Raw genomic sequence first — 14,949 nt, 5'->3', positions numbered from 1 at the left:
ACACTTAGGTCTACTATACTACAGTATGTTAATATTGGTTTGATGGTGCTACTTGGAGAGCTAAGTTTTTTTTAATTTTATTTTTTGAAGTGGTACGTCGTGCGAAAAGTTTGAGAACCACCAGCTTGAGTCAATTTTCAAAAGTTGTTTAAAGTTTCCGAACAAATATTTGAAAACTTAAAAGCAGTTAAATGTTCAAATCTAGTTGCTTAAGTTTGCATCAATAACTCTCGCAGGAAATTCCTTCGAAAGGTGATGTATTGCCTTTCAAAATAAAAGCGACACATTCCGCTCGTGGTAGTAACTCGACTCCTCCTCGAGTCTGGGCGGGCCCACGCTCTGTGTCGTGGACGCGCACGCCAGCTCAGGCACGCACCCGCCGCGCGGCCACGCCACCGGCCAGGCTCCCTCCCCCCCCCTCCCCGTCTCCTTCCTGTTGTTCCAACTCCATTTTCCCCTCTCTAAAGTCCACCTTGACCGCCGTGTACCGCGGCGACGACGCGCGGAACAGCGGCGGAGCGCCGAGGGTCGCCGTCGCCGGGTCTCGAGTCCTCCGAGTCTTCCGATCGGCCGCGGCCCGCAACTTTTCCACCGGACAGTGACGTCATCTCCGTCAAGACGTAAGTTCTTCAACTTTTTAATCTCACCCCCTCTCCCGTGTACAAGGGTGACGGGAGCGCGCCCCTCGTCAACTTTGTGACTGTATGTCCCGGTACCGACAGGCCAGGACCGGAAGCATCGCGCGGCGAGTTCCGGACATGGTGGTCGCGTGAGGCGATCGCGAGATTCGCGCTGCAACCACCCCCCTCCCCCCCCCCACGCGCACACACACCCGTCAGGTAGAATTGAGATGTTGACGTCACAGACGGGGAGTCTGTTACATCAGCGTATTGTTGTGCTCTGTAAGCTAGTGGTTTTCACATCTGCTTCGCAGTCCAGAGGTTAAGGGTTCGAGTCCCGCATCGGGCCTTATTGTTAAGTTTGCATATTACACTGGCTTCCTCCTACATTCCAAAAAAACATGCACGTTAGGTTAATTAAAGACTGAATTGACAGATCGCTTTTAGAGGGGCTGACGACGGTGGTGTGACTCCATGACCTGATCATCAATTGTTTGGGAGTGGAGCTGATGATCACATCAGTGGCTAATCAATGCCCGGATTTTGACCCAGACGGTTGTTTACTCGGGCTGCGTCGCCGTGGCGACCGCTGCACGCTGCGAAAAAAAAAAAAAAGCGTAGGAAATAACTGGACTTGCAACACTGAAGCCGATTCTTCCCAACGGGTGGCCGCTACACTCAACTTGTTGCTAAAGTTAGCTTGTGTGGCTAAATCGGCGCTCAGCCGGCATCCCAGCAATGTATGTGTGTGCGTGTGAATGTCTATTTTTAGCTGCATGTTGTTTTGACTTTGCTGATCTTCACCACTTGTACCGTCGCTGATCAATAATCGCACACAAATGCACACACGCGAGAATGTCGCCAGGTGACGGCGGCGGCCTGAGGCCAGGGCGTGGGAAGCGCCACGTCGACGAGACGCCAAGGTAGCAATCAGAAAGCGAGCGAGAGGGGGAAAGAGGAGCTCCAAGAAACCCATTTCAACAATGACTTTGACTTGAGCTCTTTTGATTGGCTGCCCAAAGGTGGGCTGAGATGGCGGGTGCTTCGGTCAAGGTGGTGGTGCGCGTGCGCCCGTTCAACGCCAGGGAGACGGGTCGCAACGCCAAGTGTGTCATCCAGATGCAGGGCAACACCACCTGTAAGACGCATACACATACACACACACACAGGTGCGCACATGCTCAGCTTTGTGTTGTCTTCGCAGGCATCGTCAATCCCAAACAGTCCAAAGATGCGGCCAAGAACTTCACTTTTGACCACTCCTACTGGTCGCACACCACGGTAACGGCACCAACACACACACACACAAACACACACACGATACTGACTGCATGTGTGTGAGCTCAGGCCGAAGATCCTGCCTTTGCAAGCCAGCGTCAGGTGTACAAGGACATCGGCGAGGAGATGCTGCTGCACGCCTTCGAAGGTGAGCCGTCAGCGGAGGCGTCAGCAGTGACGATGACGTCGTGCCTCACCATCTTTGTCTGGGGCAGGTTACAACGTGTGCATTTTTGCGTACGGCCAGACTGGGGGAGGGAAGAGCTACACCATGATGGGCAAGCAGGAAGCCGGGCAGGAGGGCATCATTCCGCAGGTATGGCCAGCACATGCCCGCCAAAGTTCTCAACACAGCGATGGAGTGCAGCGATGGGAAGTAACCTTTGGTATTACGATTAATCGGCCAGCCGAATTTATCGATACTAGCTCTTTTCAAAGCAGTAAAAAATCATCCGATTGTTATTGTAAGCATTACGGGACCAAAATGAGAACGTTTTTTTTTTTTTTTTTTTTTAATTAATCATCTGATTAATTTGGTTTTCAGATTTAGTTTCTGCCAAATATGGGCATCATCCTAAAAAAAATCAGTATCAGTGGGGCCCTAGTATTTCTTTTCTGACACATTTTACCTGCATTTGAAAACAGACAGTTTACTTTTGTACTAACTCACATTTAAAAGGGTTGAATAAGTACTTTTGCCATCTTTTTATTTTTTTTTATTTTTTATTTTTTTAAACAGAAGTATCTGTACTTTGTTTGTACTTTTGCCACCTTTGTTGATGTGCGCGCGTGCATCTTCAGCTGTGCGAGGACTTGTTCCAGAGGACCGGGACCAACGCGGATCCCGACCTGAATTATTCCGTTGAGGTAATCGCCATCTTCCCGTACTTTTTTTTTTTCTCAAATCACGAGCTTGGCTGACACCCATCCCGCCGCAGGTGTCCTACATGGAGATATATTGCGAGCGCGTCCGGGATCTATTGAACCCGAAGTCCCAGGGGACCCTGCGGGTGAGGGAGCACCCCATCCTGGGGCCGTACGTGGAAGACTTGTCCAAACTGGCCGTGACCGGATTCCCTGACATCCGCGACCTAATGGATGCCGGGAACAAAGCCCGGTCAGTTTTTTCGTCCGACTCGGCGGGACGTGCGAGACGTTCCACCACTCACTTCAAATATACATAGACCCCGCTTTGGCGTGGGATCGTACCGCCATATTGAATGTGTCAATGTGGAGTTTATGCCGCATTCATTTGCCCTTTAGCGATATTACAACAAAACCAATGTATGTATTTTTCGAATGTTTTCATGAGTGTTTACAGCTACTAATGTATGTAAAATTGTCCCTGGGCTGTTGAATATTGAAATATATCAGAGTAAACATTCATAATGCATATATTGGTTTTGATGGCTATTTGTTTCCCGGTAAATTAGTCTGTGGGTTTACATACGTACAGCATATCGGATGTCTTTGCGAAGGTTGTGATCAATTGCTCGTGTCTTGATCCGACTGACAGGACGGTGGCGGCCACGAACATGAATGAGACGTCGTCCCGCTCCCACGCCGTCTTCACAATTGTCTTCAGCCAGCGGCGCCGAGATGTCGTGACCCAGCTGGACACGGAAAAGGTGAGCGCCGCGTGTACGACTTGACGCACACGCTTGACACGTGCGCGTACGTCTTCTCAGGTCAGCAAGATCAGTCTTGTGGACCTGGCGGGAAGCGAACGCGCCGACTCCTCAGGGGCCAAAGGTACCCGACTCAAGGTCAGAGAACACACAGGTGTTTTTGGTTTTGTTAACGTTTGGGAAGTTACTGTAACATTTGTGTGCAGGAAGGAGCCAACATCAACAAGTCTCTCACCACGCTGGGAAAAGTCATCTCCGCTCTGGCCGACATGGTATGAATCCCTCTCCTGTTTTAGTCCTTTATCTTCATTTTCATCATTTTTCTTCATCTCCCTGTGCCTGGTGGCGGTGCAGCAGAGCAGCAAGAAGCGGAAGAGCGACTTTATTCCCTACAGAGACTCGGTGCTGACGTGGCTCCTCAAAGAGAACCTGGGTGAGCAGCACAAGCGGGAGAATGCAAAGTGTGACGTCACAATCCATGGATCATTTGTTCTATTTTCAATTGGCAATGAAAAAAAAAATGACAAAGTGACTATTTTACTAATTTTTTTTTTTTTAATCTAACAAAAATAATTTTAGGCTCAGAAAAATATATATCATTTTTGTTTATATATACCAGTATATTTTTTTTTTGGTTTGTTCTTACGTGACTTGTAAATTAGGTAACTAGCATTAGGAAAGACACATTGGGTGCCACAACCAGTCTGGACCACGTCATCAAAAAAAAAAAAAAAAAATCCATCATAATCGACACTCGTGTTGTTTCAAGTAACTGTTTATACTAAGTACCACCTAAAAAAAAGTACTTAGCTCTTCAAGTACCACCGTCATGACCAACATTAAACTACAGTAGCGTGGTAGGCCAAAGTGTTTCCCCAAAAAAATGACAGTTTTTTTTTTTTTTTTAATATATATTATTGTAAGCCACTGCAACGTTATGCAGTTTGCCCATTAACACGGTTCTTAAATAAATGAAAATAAAAAAGTAGACTTCAGTAATGATTCAATTAAAATGTATTGCATATTGAGTTAAAAAGTTTACCTGAATATACATGATCTTAAGAGTAAATGCAAATGTACTGAACTTAAAGTTAAATACAACTGAACTGTACTTGGGCAGTGTTTATTTTTTAATTTAAATTTGAATACAGAAAAATCTGGCATTTTTCCCTTGATATGAATTGGATTTTAAAAAACAAATAGCTCCCTTTTTTAGCTTTCTACTTTTTGATTGCCAGTTGAAAATACATTTTTCACATCTTTGGTTTCAGGCGGAAACTCTCGCACGGCCATGATCGCCGCTCTCAGTCCTGCCGACATCAACTACGAAGAAACCCTCAGCACTTTGAGGTCAGAGCTCCTCGCACTTCCTCCCGTTGGACTTAATCCGCTTTGACCTGCCCGCGCTCCCGCTCCAGGTACGCCGACCGAGCCAAGCAGATCCGCTGCAACGCCATTATCAATGAAGACCCCAACGCCAAATTGATCCGAGAGCTGAAAGGGGAAGTGGAACGACTCCGGAGCCTTCTCTTCGCTCAGGGCCTGCACGAGCTCATCCACAACCAGGGTATGCCGCATTCCATCTTCCGCGCTCACCACATGCCATGTTCACAGCTCACCGCATTCCACACAACTGTTTCGATGTGTTCCACATCATACTCTGCGTGTGTTTGTCATATTGTTCGACATCTGGGATGTCAAACTATATTTCATTGAGGGCCTCATCGTAGTTATGATTTCCCTCAGAGGGTCGTTAAAACTGTGTAAATAATATTATGTGGAACAATCGCCCAGGCATTTCGTTGTTATGATTTATGCTGGATACTGGTACCTTGACTGATGAGTTTAATTCAGGGATGTCTAAACTTTTCCCCACGGAGGGCCACATACAGGAAAATGGATGGAAGAGGAGGGCCTTGTGTTTGGGACCCTGCAAAAAACAACCCAATATTGGACGTCAACATATGTTACACAGTTAAATGTTTTGAAAGGGGAAAAAAAAAAAAAAAAACGTGTTATCGGTGACAAAGCAAAACGTTATCTGGATTAGTGGTATATTAACGTTTAAAATGTATCATTATTTTTTTATTAAAAAAAAAAAGTGTAACATCTTGTAACATTCAACTTTTATATTTTTTTCATTTTGAAAATAAAAATAGCCAATATCTTGTAACATTACACTTTGAAACAATGCTAAATAAAAAGTCGTGTGAGATCTTATACATTATTTTTAGGAAATAGACACATGAAGTACAAGTATTTGCTTTTGTGGGCTACTCGTGGCGAGCTAGATGTGGCCCGCAGGCCACGAGTTGGAACCATGTCCTACATGTACACGTGTGTGTGTGTGTGTTTGCAGACTGGTATTTACAGATGTGTGCATTACCGTCAGCCTTGACATTCCAAAAGTAACGTGACTCTCTCCTCTCTCCAGCCAACAACAATGGCTCCTCCTCAGCGGGCGTATCCTCACCGTTGACAATCACAGCCAATGGGACGGCCGAGCCGAAAGACTCCGCCTCCTCAGGTGCGTTTGAACTCAATGAGTCAGCTGCTGTCAATCATCTTTCGGCCGGGGAGGAGGAGGTTGCCACGGAGACCATCAGTAAAGAGGAGGCAGCTGAGAGACTGCTGGTATGATCAGAATCAAAATCCTCTTTATTTGACAAGTATGTCAAAAACACACAAGGAATTTGTCTCCGGTAATGGCGCCGCTCTCGTACGACAACAGATAGCCGTTTTGACAAAAACTCTCCCGTGTGTGCGTGTATCAGGAGACAGAGAAGATCATGGCTGAGCTCAACGAGACTTGGGAGGAGAAGTTAAGGAAGACGGAATCCATACGTTTAGAGAGGTGAGTCGAGCTCGTTCGAACGGCTTCAACTTTTCCTTCGCGTGTCGTAAACGTGTGCGTGCGTCACAGGGAGTCGCTCTTGGCCGAGATGGGCGTGTCCATTAAAGAAGATGGAGGGACTCTTGGGGTCTTCTCTCCTAAAGGAGTGAGTGACCATCCAGCACACACATAATTATCAAATTTTACTTAAAGTGGGCGTTTGCAGTTGTGCCCCCACCCACAGAGCGTCACAGAGAAGGCAAGTAAAAATAAAATAAAAATAAAAAAATGCTACCTATACTTGGGCCAAATTCACATAAGGATTTTTCAAATCTTAAAAAAAAAAAAAAAAAAAAAATCAAGAATTTAACAGTTTTCGTCAACACACAAAGATTTTACATACAAGTCCTCCTCCGAAGAAATCCCACGAGATCACGAGTGATCACACGTGATCTCAAAAAACGAAGACGGGCAGACACTTTCGGGTAGACGCCAATGTTTGCCGAGTGTTGCCGAAGGGACCCGAGGGGAGAGACGTGTAGAATGGCGACGATGTCAATAAAAAGATCGCCTCGTACCGTTTTGGACCTTATAATCGGGACAAATCCACTTTGAACACACCTCAGACCTAAAGATTATTTTACATAAAATACGCTGGCATTTGACGTCCTTGGACGAGAAGGGGCAAAATTGGGACAAAAACATCCCAATTGTCTTTATGTGTGTTCCGGGCTTCAGTTGTAGTGACAAGCAGAACAATCTGCTATATGCAAAATGTCACATGACCAAACCTGGAAAACAGGTTCGCGGACTTCCTGTGTAAACTGCGCTAATGAGTACGACTGCGGGTTGATGACACGATAGTCTGAAGCCAAACTTGCTAAAATTTTGTTTCCGGACAAAAGTTAAATACATGTAAATAAATCATGTATTTATACAAATATGATATTCGTAAACACAAATGAAGACGAGACATTGGATATTGTCGACTGCAGTGACTGTGTGGTGACATATTGCCTTAAACAAAAGACATTGTCGACATTTAAAGTTCCTAAGCTCACTTTCTCCCAGTCCCATTCCGCCATTTACCTGTTTTGCCGAACACGTTAAATAGGTTGCACATAGCGGCTTACAAAACAGTTAAGTACAAATTCTTTGTTTACCCACCTTTTGCCATCTGTACAACAGTATAATTTAGTGCTTCCTGTGAGTAGGAGCGAATTTGTGAGTAAATTGAGATGACATTTTTATTTCAGTAGAGATGCATTTTTGGGGATTTTTTTTTTAGGGTGTTGTGCCATGACATTTTCTAAAACTATGTGCCTTGGCTCGAAAAAGGTTGGAAAACACCAACTGCACGACCTAGATTTTCTTCGGCTTTATGGAATGTCCTTTTCCTCACCATTAGACGGCACATAACCATTGCTTGCATTTTGAAATGGTGATGGCGCGTATGTGTGTCTTTAGACTCCTCACCTGGTCAACCTGAACGAGGACCCTCTCATGTCCGAGTGCCTCCTGTACTATATCAAAGAAGGATTCACCAGGTTGGACCTTCATCTTCTTGAGCGTGTGTGTGCACCTAAAAGAAGAGGAAACATTTTAAAGTGTGTGTGTTTGTTTGTTTGTCAGGGTGGGACAGCAGGACGTGGACATCAAGCTGTCCGGTCACTTCATCAAAGAGATCCATTGTGTGTTTGTGAGTGAGACCAACGAGCAAGGAGAAGGTGAGGCTGAGCACAGCAGTGTGTGTGTGTGTGTGTGTGTGTGCGTGCGTGCGTGCGTGTGTGTGACTTTCTCTCTCTGTGTGTGTCTGTGTGTGTGTCTCAAAGCTGCCAGGAAGTGTGTCAGGTATTGTATCGAGTTGACTTTGTGGCATATAGTTGTGTATAAGGTTGCAAAGTGGTGTCAAATTTCCAGTAAAATTCCAGAAGGTTTCTGGTCAATTTTCAAGGGAAGTTAAACTGGGGAATTTTTGAAATATAGTGAACCCCCGCATATATGCGGCCATGTTGACTATCAAAATAGTGCTTTGGCACCATCTTGTGGCATCGCTATTCGGTCAGGGCTTGGTTCCTGTGTCCCGTGATAGTGAGGGTTCACTGTATTCCAAATTGGGACTTTTGAATGGGAATTAAGGGTCCTTTAACAGAATGAGATCACATTCACGCATTACAGTACCTTAATTGCAAAGCTTTTTTTTGTGTGTGTATTTCACTTGAACGGCAACGTAACTAGGATTTTGGCTCACAACACAAAGGGGGGTGGGGGTGAACGATTGATGGCTTAAAACTTTAAAAAAATTATCAATTAAGTATGTCCTGATCAAATTTATTTATTTTATTTTTTTTGCACTTCGAGTTACTTGAATTTGAGTATCTGCCGATACCGAGTCCCAATCCAATACCTTGGCAATGCATGAAGAAAAAAAGAGCGCATCCAAATTGTCTCAATTATCTGAATTCTTTTTATTTGTATAAAGGTATCCCAACATGATACTTTTTTTTTTACAGTATATAGGAATAAGTCAGCAGTGGTTCGAATCAAGTAAGCAAATAAAAAATATATATTATTGATTTTAAAAATTCTGAAAATTTTAAAATCCTGTCTTTCAGTAGATACCAATGAGCTGAAAATCCTGTGATCGGATCTGGAAAACCCCTATCTTCAATTTTGAAATTCTTGGTTTATTCCCATGGAAAGTTCCTGAGTTAGAAAATTCCGGGAACGTTGCAACCCTAGTGGTGTCACGTGACACGTGAGCCTGACGCGCGTCTGCGTGTTCACAGTGGTGGTCACGCTGGAGCCGCTGGTGGGGGCGGAGACTTACGTCAACGGGAAACAGATCACGGAAGCGGCGGTCCTCAAGCAAGGTGAGCTTCCGACGCAGCGGGAGCGGGGAGCACGTGGCGGCCCGTTTACGTCTTTGCCCGCCCAGGGAACCGCATCGTGATGGGCAAGAACCACGTGTTCCGCTTCAACCACCCGGAGCAGGCGCGGCTGGAGCGGGAGCGCAGCGTCACGGCCGAGCAGCAGGGGGAACCAGAGGACTGGACCTATGCTCAGAGGGAGCTCCTGGAGAAGCAAGGCGTCGACATCAAACTGGACATGGAGAAGAGGTACGCCTCTGACCTTTTGACCCCCCCCAGCCGCAGTTGCTGATTGACAGCTGACGGAGGGTTGACTGACATGTTGCAGGCTCCAGGACATGGAATCGCAGTATCGCAAGGAGAAGGAAGAGGCTGACCTGCTGCTGGAGCAACAGCGGCTGGTGCGCGCCAATTCTTTGTCGTCATCATCATCATCGTCATCACCTCACACTTGACTCTTGACCTTCTCTGTGTTTGTCTTCATGTGTGTGTTTGTGTGCCTGTGCTTGTTTGTCTTCATGTGTGTCTGTTTCTGTGTGTTTGTATGCCTGTGTCCTTGTCTGTGTGTTTTTGTGTCCGTGCTTGTGTGACTGTTTCTGTGAGTGTGTTGCCTGTCGGTCTGTGTGCGCTTGTGTATGTGCGTGTCTGTCTCTGTGTTTGTGTCTGGGGTGTGTGTGTGTTTCTGCATGTGTCCTTGTCTGTCTGTGTGTGTCTTTGCGTTTGTCTCTGTGTTTGTGTGTCTGTTTCTGTGAGTATTTGTGTGTTTGTCTACATGCAGTACGCGGATAGCGATAGCGGAGATGATTCCGACAAACGCTCGTGCGAGGAAAGCTGGAGACTTATCTCCTCCCTCAGAGAGAAACTACCTGCCAACAAGGTGCCAGTCCATGTCACCCGTCTTCCTTACTGTCTGTCACCTCTTTGACTGACTGTGTGTGTGTGTCTGTGTCAGGTGCAGTCTATCGTGAAGCGATGCGGTCTCCCGAGCAGCGGCAAGAGGAGGGAGCCTCAAAGAGTTTATCAGATTCCTCAAAGGAGGCGGATCAGCAAAGACCCCAAGCGCGTAACCATGGAGGATCTGCGCTTGCAGGCTGTCAAAGAGATCTGCTACGAGGTCTCACTCACTCACACACACACACCGCTCTGGCATCGCAGCATGTTAAGCCAGCCACACACCTTCTCCTCAGGTGGCGCTGGGAGACTTCCGACACTCCCGCCAGGAGATCGAGGCGCTGGCCATCGTCAAGATGAAGGAGCTGTGTCGCATGTACGCCAAGAAGGACGCCAACGAGAAGGACAACTGGAAGGCGGTGGCGCAGGACGTGTGTGACACGGTGGGCATCGGGGAGGAGAGGAGCCCCCCTTCGGAAGAGGGGGGAGGAGGCGGAGAGGCCGGGGAAGGGGTGAAGGCCTACGACCTGAAGGCTCACATTGACAAGCTGACGGACATCTTGGAGGTGAGTGTGCCTCACGTGGAGACACATCAAATGTACTTGAGCAGGTTGGCTGAGATTCGTCAGCGTGGTCGCCATATTGGATGTGGTATATCTAAACGAAAGTCAATGTTCTTCATAAAGCGACAACCTACAAAGTGCACAAAGTTAATGCCTCTCACACTATAATATATTTGGGAAACTGATAGGCACCAATGTTATCGTACATTTGTAGCTGTAAACACACTTCTTTGTTTGGAGGCCTGTTTCACTATGGAAATTTACAGTTCTGCACATACATGACTTCATAGTACTAACCACAAAAACTTGTTCTATTGGAAAAGTTTTTATGGACAAAAGAAAAAGTTAATGTTCAGTTTTACTCCAATGAGATCTGCCTTTGAGTGTAAAATATTTGCGAAATCTCAATCCATCCTGCCTCTTTCCCACATCCGATATGACGGTGACGTATGATTTGGCGCTGAGGGCGGCGTCTAGTTAATATGTGATGTCTTTGATCACGTGAACTTGGGCACATACAGGAAGTGAAGCTGCAGAACAACATGAAGGATGAGGAGATCAAAGCGCTGCATGATCGAATGATAAAGATGGAGAGCGTCATACCCGTCAAGATGGAGGACGCCTCGCCCGACCAGGTAACACGCCGGCGGTGAACGCATCCTTCCGGTCGCGCTAACCCGCTCGACTCAACCGCCGACCTTCTTCGCTTCCGGCAGAACGAACAGGTGAACAGCGAAGACGGGGGCGTGGCTCCCCAAAGGGAGGACAGAGTGCAGCGTCTCATGGACGAGGATCCAGCGTTCAGGAGAGGGCGCCTCCGCTGGCTGAAGCAGGAACAGCAGCGGATCGTCAACCTTCAGCAGCAGAACATCGGCAAGAAGCTGCGAGGCCTCAACCAGGGCGAACAAGGTGAGGAGAACTTCCCATGCCTCAGTCATGTGCTGCTCAGAGATGGCGTGGATAGAAAGATAGCATTCCAATATTGGACTTTATAAAAATTGACAGTACTAATAATTAAATAGAATGTAAAGAATTAAACAGTTTGTGCATTATGATGAATTCATTGTGTGACTCCTGGATTGTGTGCCTTGGCCACCAGGGGGAAGTATAACACAGACATAGGTACATGTCTACAATAATAGTTGTTTTTCCATAGAGGATGAGAGCGAGGGCTGCAACTAACAATTATTTTAATAATTATTTTGTAAGTAATTTTCTCGGATAATTATTTTTTTATCTCCATCCCTTTTCACAAAAACAAGACATTATTTCAAATTGACAGTGCAGAACATTTGAAATATTTTTTTGATTAAATAATGGAATAAAGGATGGAATTGTGACTCATCAATTAAAATTCATTATTAAAAAAAAAATCAGAAAAATATTCATGATATTTGTTTAATTCATTGGCCAATAAATTGGTTATCTGAATTGTATTCTGTAAAATAGTGGAATCGGCGTCAGCCTAAAAAAATATCCACATCGGTCAGGCCCTAACTATCAGGCACCAATTGCTGACAAACATGACAAAGAGATTTTTGTTTGTGGTCTGACTGTGGCAATGACTGCCCCCCGCAGGTCAACAAGTACACCTCCCCGGGACGGGCCGCTTCATCCCTCCTCAGGACTGCAAGCTCAAGTTCCCCTTCAAGAGCAACCCAGCACACCGCTTTTCCTGGGGACCGGCCAGCGCCGCCCTGCAGGCGCTGGGTCTGGGGGAGGGGGGGCTCCCGGCGGAGGGGAGGGGAGGAGTTGAGATAGGGGGGAACGAAGCAACCCCGCCCCCCCTCCCTTTCCAGGCCCCAACCCCACACATTCGTAGCCCAAGTCCGCAACGCGCCTGGCAACAGCGCAACCACGGCAACAAGCAGCAGCAGCAGCCTCGCTACCGCCGAAACTCGTTCGATGGCTCCGCCCCCGGCAACGGTAACTACGAGCAGCAACAAAGGGGCGGAGCTCACCAAGGAAGACCAAGACAGAGGAGGGGGCCGTCGCCCGGGCCGGGCGGACAGTGGGGTGGAGGGGATGCGGGCTTCCATTACAACCAACATCCTCCTCCCCAACGTCCTCCTCATCATCAGCATTTTCATCATCCGTACTACAACACCCACAATGCACCATTCCCAAACTACCACGCCACCCTACCCCCTCCTCCTCAAATCCTCCTGGGCCCGCCCCTGAACGGATGGGGCTTCACCACGCCGCCGCGTATGAGACGACAGTTCAGCGAGCCGGACCTCAACAACCAGCAAGCGCCCTCTGACCTCTGAACTCTGAGCTTGGGTTCGCTACTCCTACATGCTGTATACGATAAACCCCCCGCAAGGACCAGCAGCCCAGTCGCGAAGAAGCCGCAATCCCTCGATACTCCCCCTAAAAATGCTTTGAATTGCCTAAATGAGTAGTGTAAAACAAACTAGATCCCAAAAGACCCGAATAGCAATTCAAACACATTTGGGGATGGGCAAGTATCGATACAAGGTATCGATATCGTGCCGATACCGGCCTTATTTCAAGGTATCGGGTACTCATGAAGGCTGCCGATACCAGCCACCGATACGGCGGTTTGACACATCGGCAAATCATCCTGTGGGTCAGAAAGAAAGAAAGGTCTTTCTTCACAATTGGCTGTCATTGTGTTAATTGAAATTTTATGTATCAAAAGTGGTATCAGTATTGTTGAGTACTAAAGAGTGAATACTCATGCTGGTATCGGTCTAAAAAAAGTCGTAAGGAACATCCCTAAAACTCCTCTTACAACATCTGTATGTATTAATAAATACATACAGATGATTTCAGAAGAGCGAAAATAAATAACCCGGGCTAAACGTAGCTCCTCCCCAACACACATAAAAAAAATCTTAAAATGGTTGAGATGTGTCCATCCATCCGTTTTCTTTACCGCTTATCCTCACTCGGGTCGCGGGCTGCTGTAGCCTATCCCAGCTATCTCCGGGCGGGAGGCAGGGTACACCCTGAACCGGTCGCCAGCCAATCGCAGAGCACATAGAAACAAACAACCATTCACACTCACATTCACACCTATGGGCAATTTAGACCCCTCAATCAACCTACCACGCATGTTTTTGGGATGTGGAAGGAAACCGGAGTGCCCGGAGAAACCCCACCCAGGCACGGGGAGAACATGCAAACTCCACACAGGCGGGGCCGGGATTTGAACACCGGTCCCCAGAACTGTGAGGCAGATGTGTCACTTCAGCATAATTCCTTGACACCAATTACTACTTTGTGATTATCAAGCGCTTTGGTGTCATCGAAGTGTTATGGAAAGTGTACAAAATATGCCGGAAAGCTGCGAATAGGTGATTTTTACAGCAAAGAATGGAAGAGAGGTTCCTCAAAAAAATCAAAGCGAATAGGTGAATTTTTTAATGGTGAACCACGAATATGCGGGTGATTATTAGTGTGTGTATGCCGTTGCCATGGAAACAGGTCATGTGCACAGGAGTTTTGACTTGATGGTGGTCATGTGATCACGTAAGCTCCTGTGGCTTACTGCTGTTAGCTTGTTTTTGTTTTGTTTTTCTTTGAATTTTTAGCCCAGGAGAGGGAAGGCACTCGAACGCATTGGCGACATTGTGTACAATTATGAAGGCAAACGACGACATGTACAGAATGGCTTCCAAAGTTAGCGCGTTAGCCAGCCGCCTGCTAACCAGTCAAACCAAAGACGCTGACACGGTTTTCGTGTACGTTTGAGATGGATTGTGGGAAACAGAACAAGTCGGGACGATTACTGGAATGCGAAAGTGAAGTTTGTGGAGTTTAATACATGGAATCATAATTTGGGAGTTTTGGGAGCTGAAAGTGTCGAAGGCTGAGCTGTAGATTTTTTTCCCATTTTTATTTTTTGAGGCCTCGCACCACAGTCATGTTAGCCAATGCCGGGATCAACAAGTCCCCGCTGAGCATGATGGGAAATGACGACCATGCCTTTAGTGTAACCTCGCGTGTGCTTTCTAACCTCATTCTCACTCATATTATTATTCATTTGGTTATTATTATCAGAATAATACTCTTCAAGTGGGGGATTCTTTTGGGTGCTCCTTATCAATGTGTATGTGAACGAGTGTGTGTACGTGTGTGTGTGTGCGGTTACTTTAGAATCACAAAGTGAAGATTGTTTGACTTCTATAAAAGCTGTTGTTTTTGTCATCGTCTCTGAACGTTTTATTTTGTGTTGAACCCCACACCTCAAAAGACTGGACCCCAATAAACACTACAGCTTCACAACTTCAATGTGTG

General features: G+C 46.6%; 1 protein-coding gene across 2 annotated transcripts; it reads left to right on the top strand.

Moving 5' to 3' along the window:
* Window positions 1-387: 387 nt before the first annotated feature.
* Window positions 388-14,943, top strand: LOC133472934 (kinesin-like protein KIF1C). 2 transcript variants are annotated; one of them, XM_061764507.1, is made up of 27 exons: window positions 388-620; window positions 1,643-1,758; window positions 1,825-1,901; window positions 1,968-2,046; window positions 2,114-2,214; window positions 2,700-2,765; window positions 2,837-3,015; window positions 3,415-3,526; window positions 3,587-3,664; window positions 3,733-3,798; window positions 3,881-3,959; window positions 4,798-4,876; window positions 4,945-5,093; window positions 5,961-6,160; window positions 6,301-6,380; window positions 6,450-6,525; window positions 7,827-7,906; window positions 7,992-8,086; window positions 9,149-9,232; window positions 9,298-9,478; window positions 9,558-9,630; window positions 10,008-10,106; window positions 10,182-10,343; window positions 10,417-10,686; window positions 11,205-11,318; window positions 11,400-11,592; window positions 12,262-14,943. In XM_061764507.1, exons 2-27 carry the CDS (start codon window positions 1,653-1,655, stop codon window positions 12,951-12,953), a joined length of 3,570 nt encoding a protein of 1,189 aa, XP_061620491.1. In that variant the 5' UTR covers window positions 388-620; window positions 1,643-1,652; the 3' UTR covers window positions 12,954-14,943. The 2 variants fall into 2 exon arrangements, with proteins under 2 accessions (XP_061620491.1, XP_061620490.1); XM_061764506.1 differs by lacking the exon at window positions 388-620 and adding an exon at window positions 751-1,543.
* The last annotated feature ends 6 nt before the right edge of the window (window positions 14,944-14,949 follow it).

Source organism: Phyllopteryx taeniolatus, chromosome 23, assembly GCF_024500385.1.
Source record: "Phyllopteryx taeniolatus isolate TA_2022b chromosome 23, UOR_Ptae_1.2, whole genome shotgun sequence".
Lineage (NCBI taxonomy): Eukaryota > Metazoa > Chordata > Actinopteri > Syngnathiformes > Syngnathidae > Phyllopteryx > Phyllopteryx taeniolatus.
The sequence above is the reverse complement of the archived record's forward strand: the minus strand, read 5'-3'. Positions and strand labels throughout refer to the sequence as shown.

Coding starts and splice junctions, on each gene's coding strand:
- LOC133472934 (XM_061764506.1), top strand. CDS start 1,476: ATGTCGCCAGGTGACGGCGGCGGCCTGAGGCCAGGGCGTGGGAAGCGC. Junction 2,766..2,836: donor ACCTGAATTATTCCGTTGAG/GTAATCGCCATC, acceptor ATCCCGCCGCAG/GTGTCCTACATGGAGATATA. Junction 10,687..11,204: donor AGCTGACGGACATCTTGGAG/GTGAGTGTGCCT, acceptor GGGCACATACAG/GAAGTGAAGCTGCAGAACAA.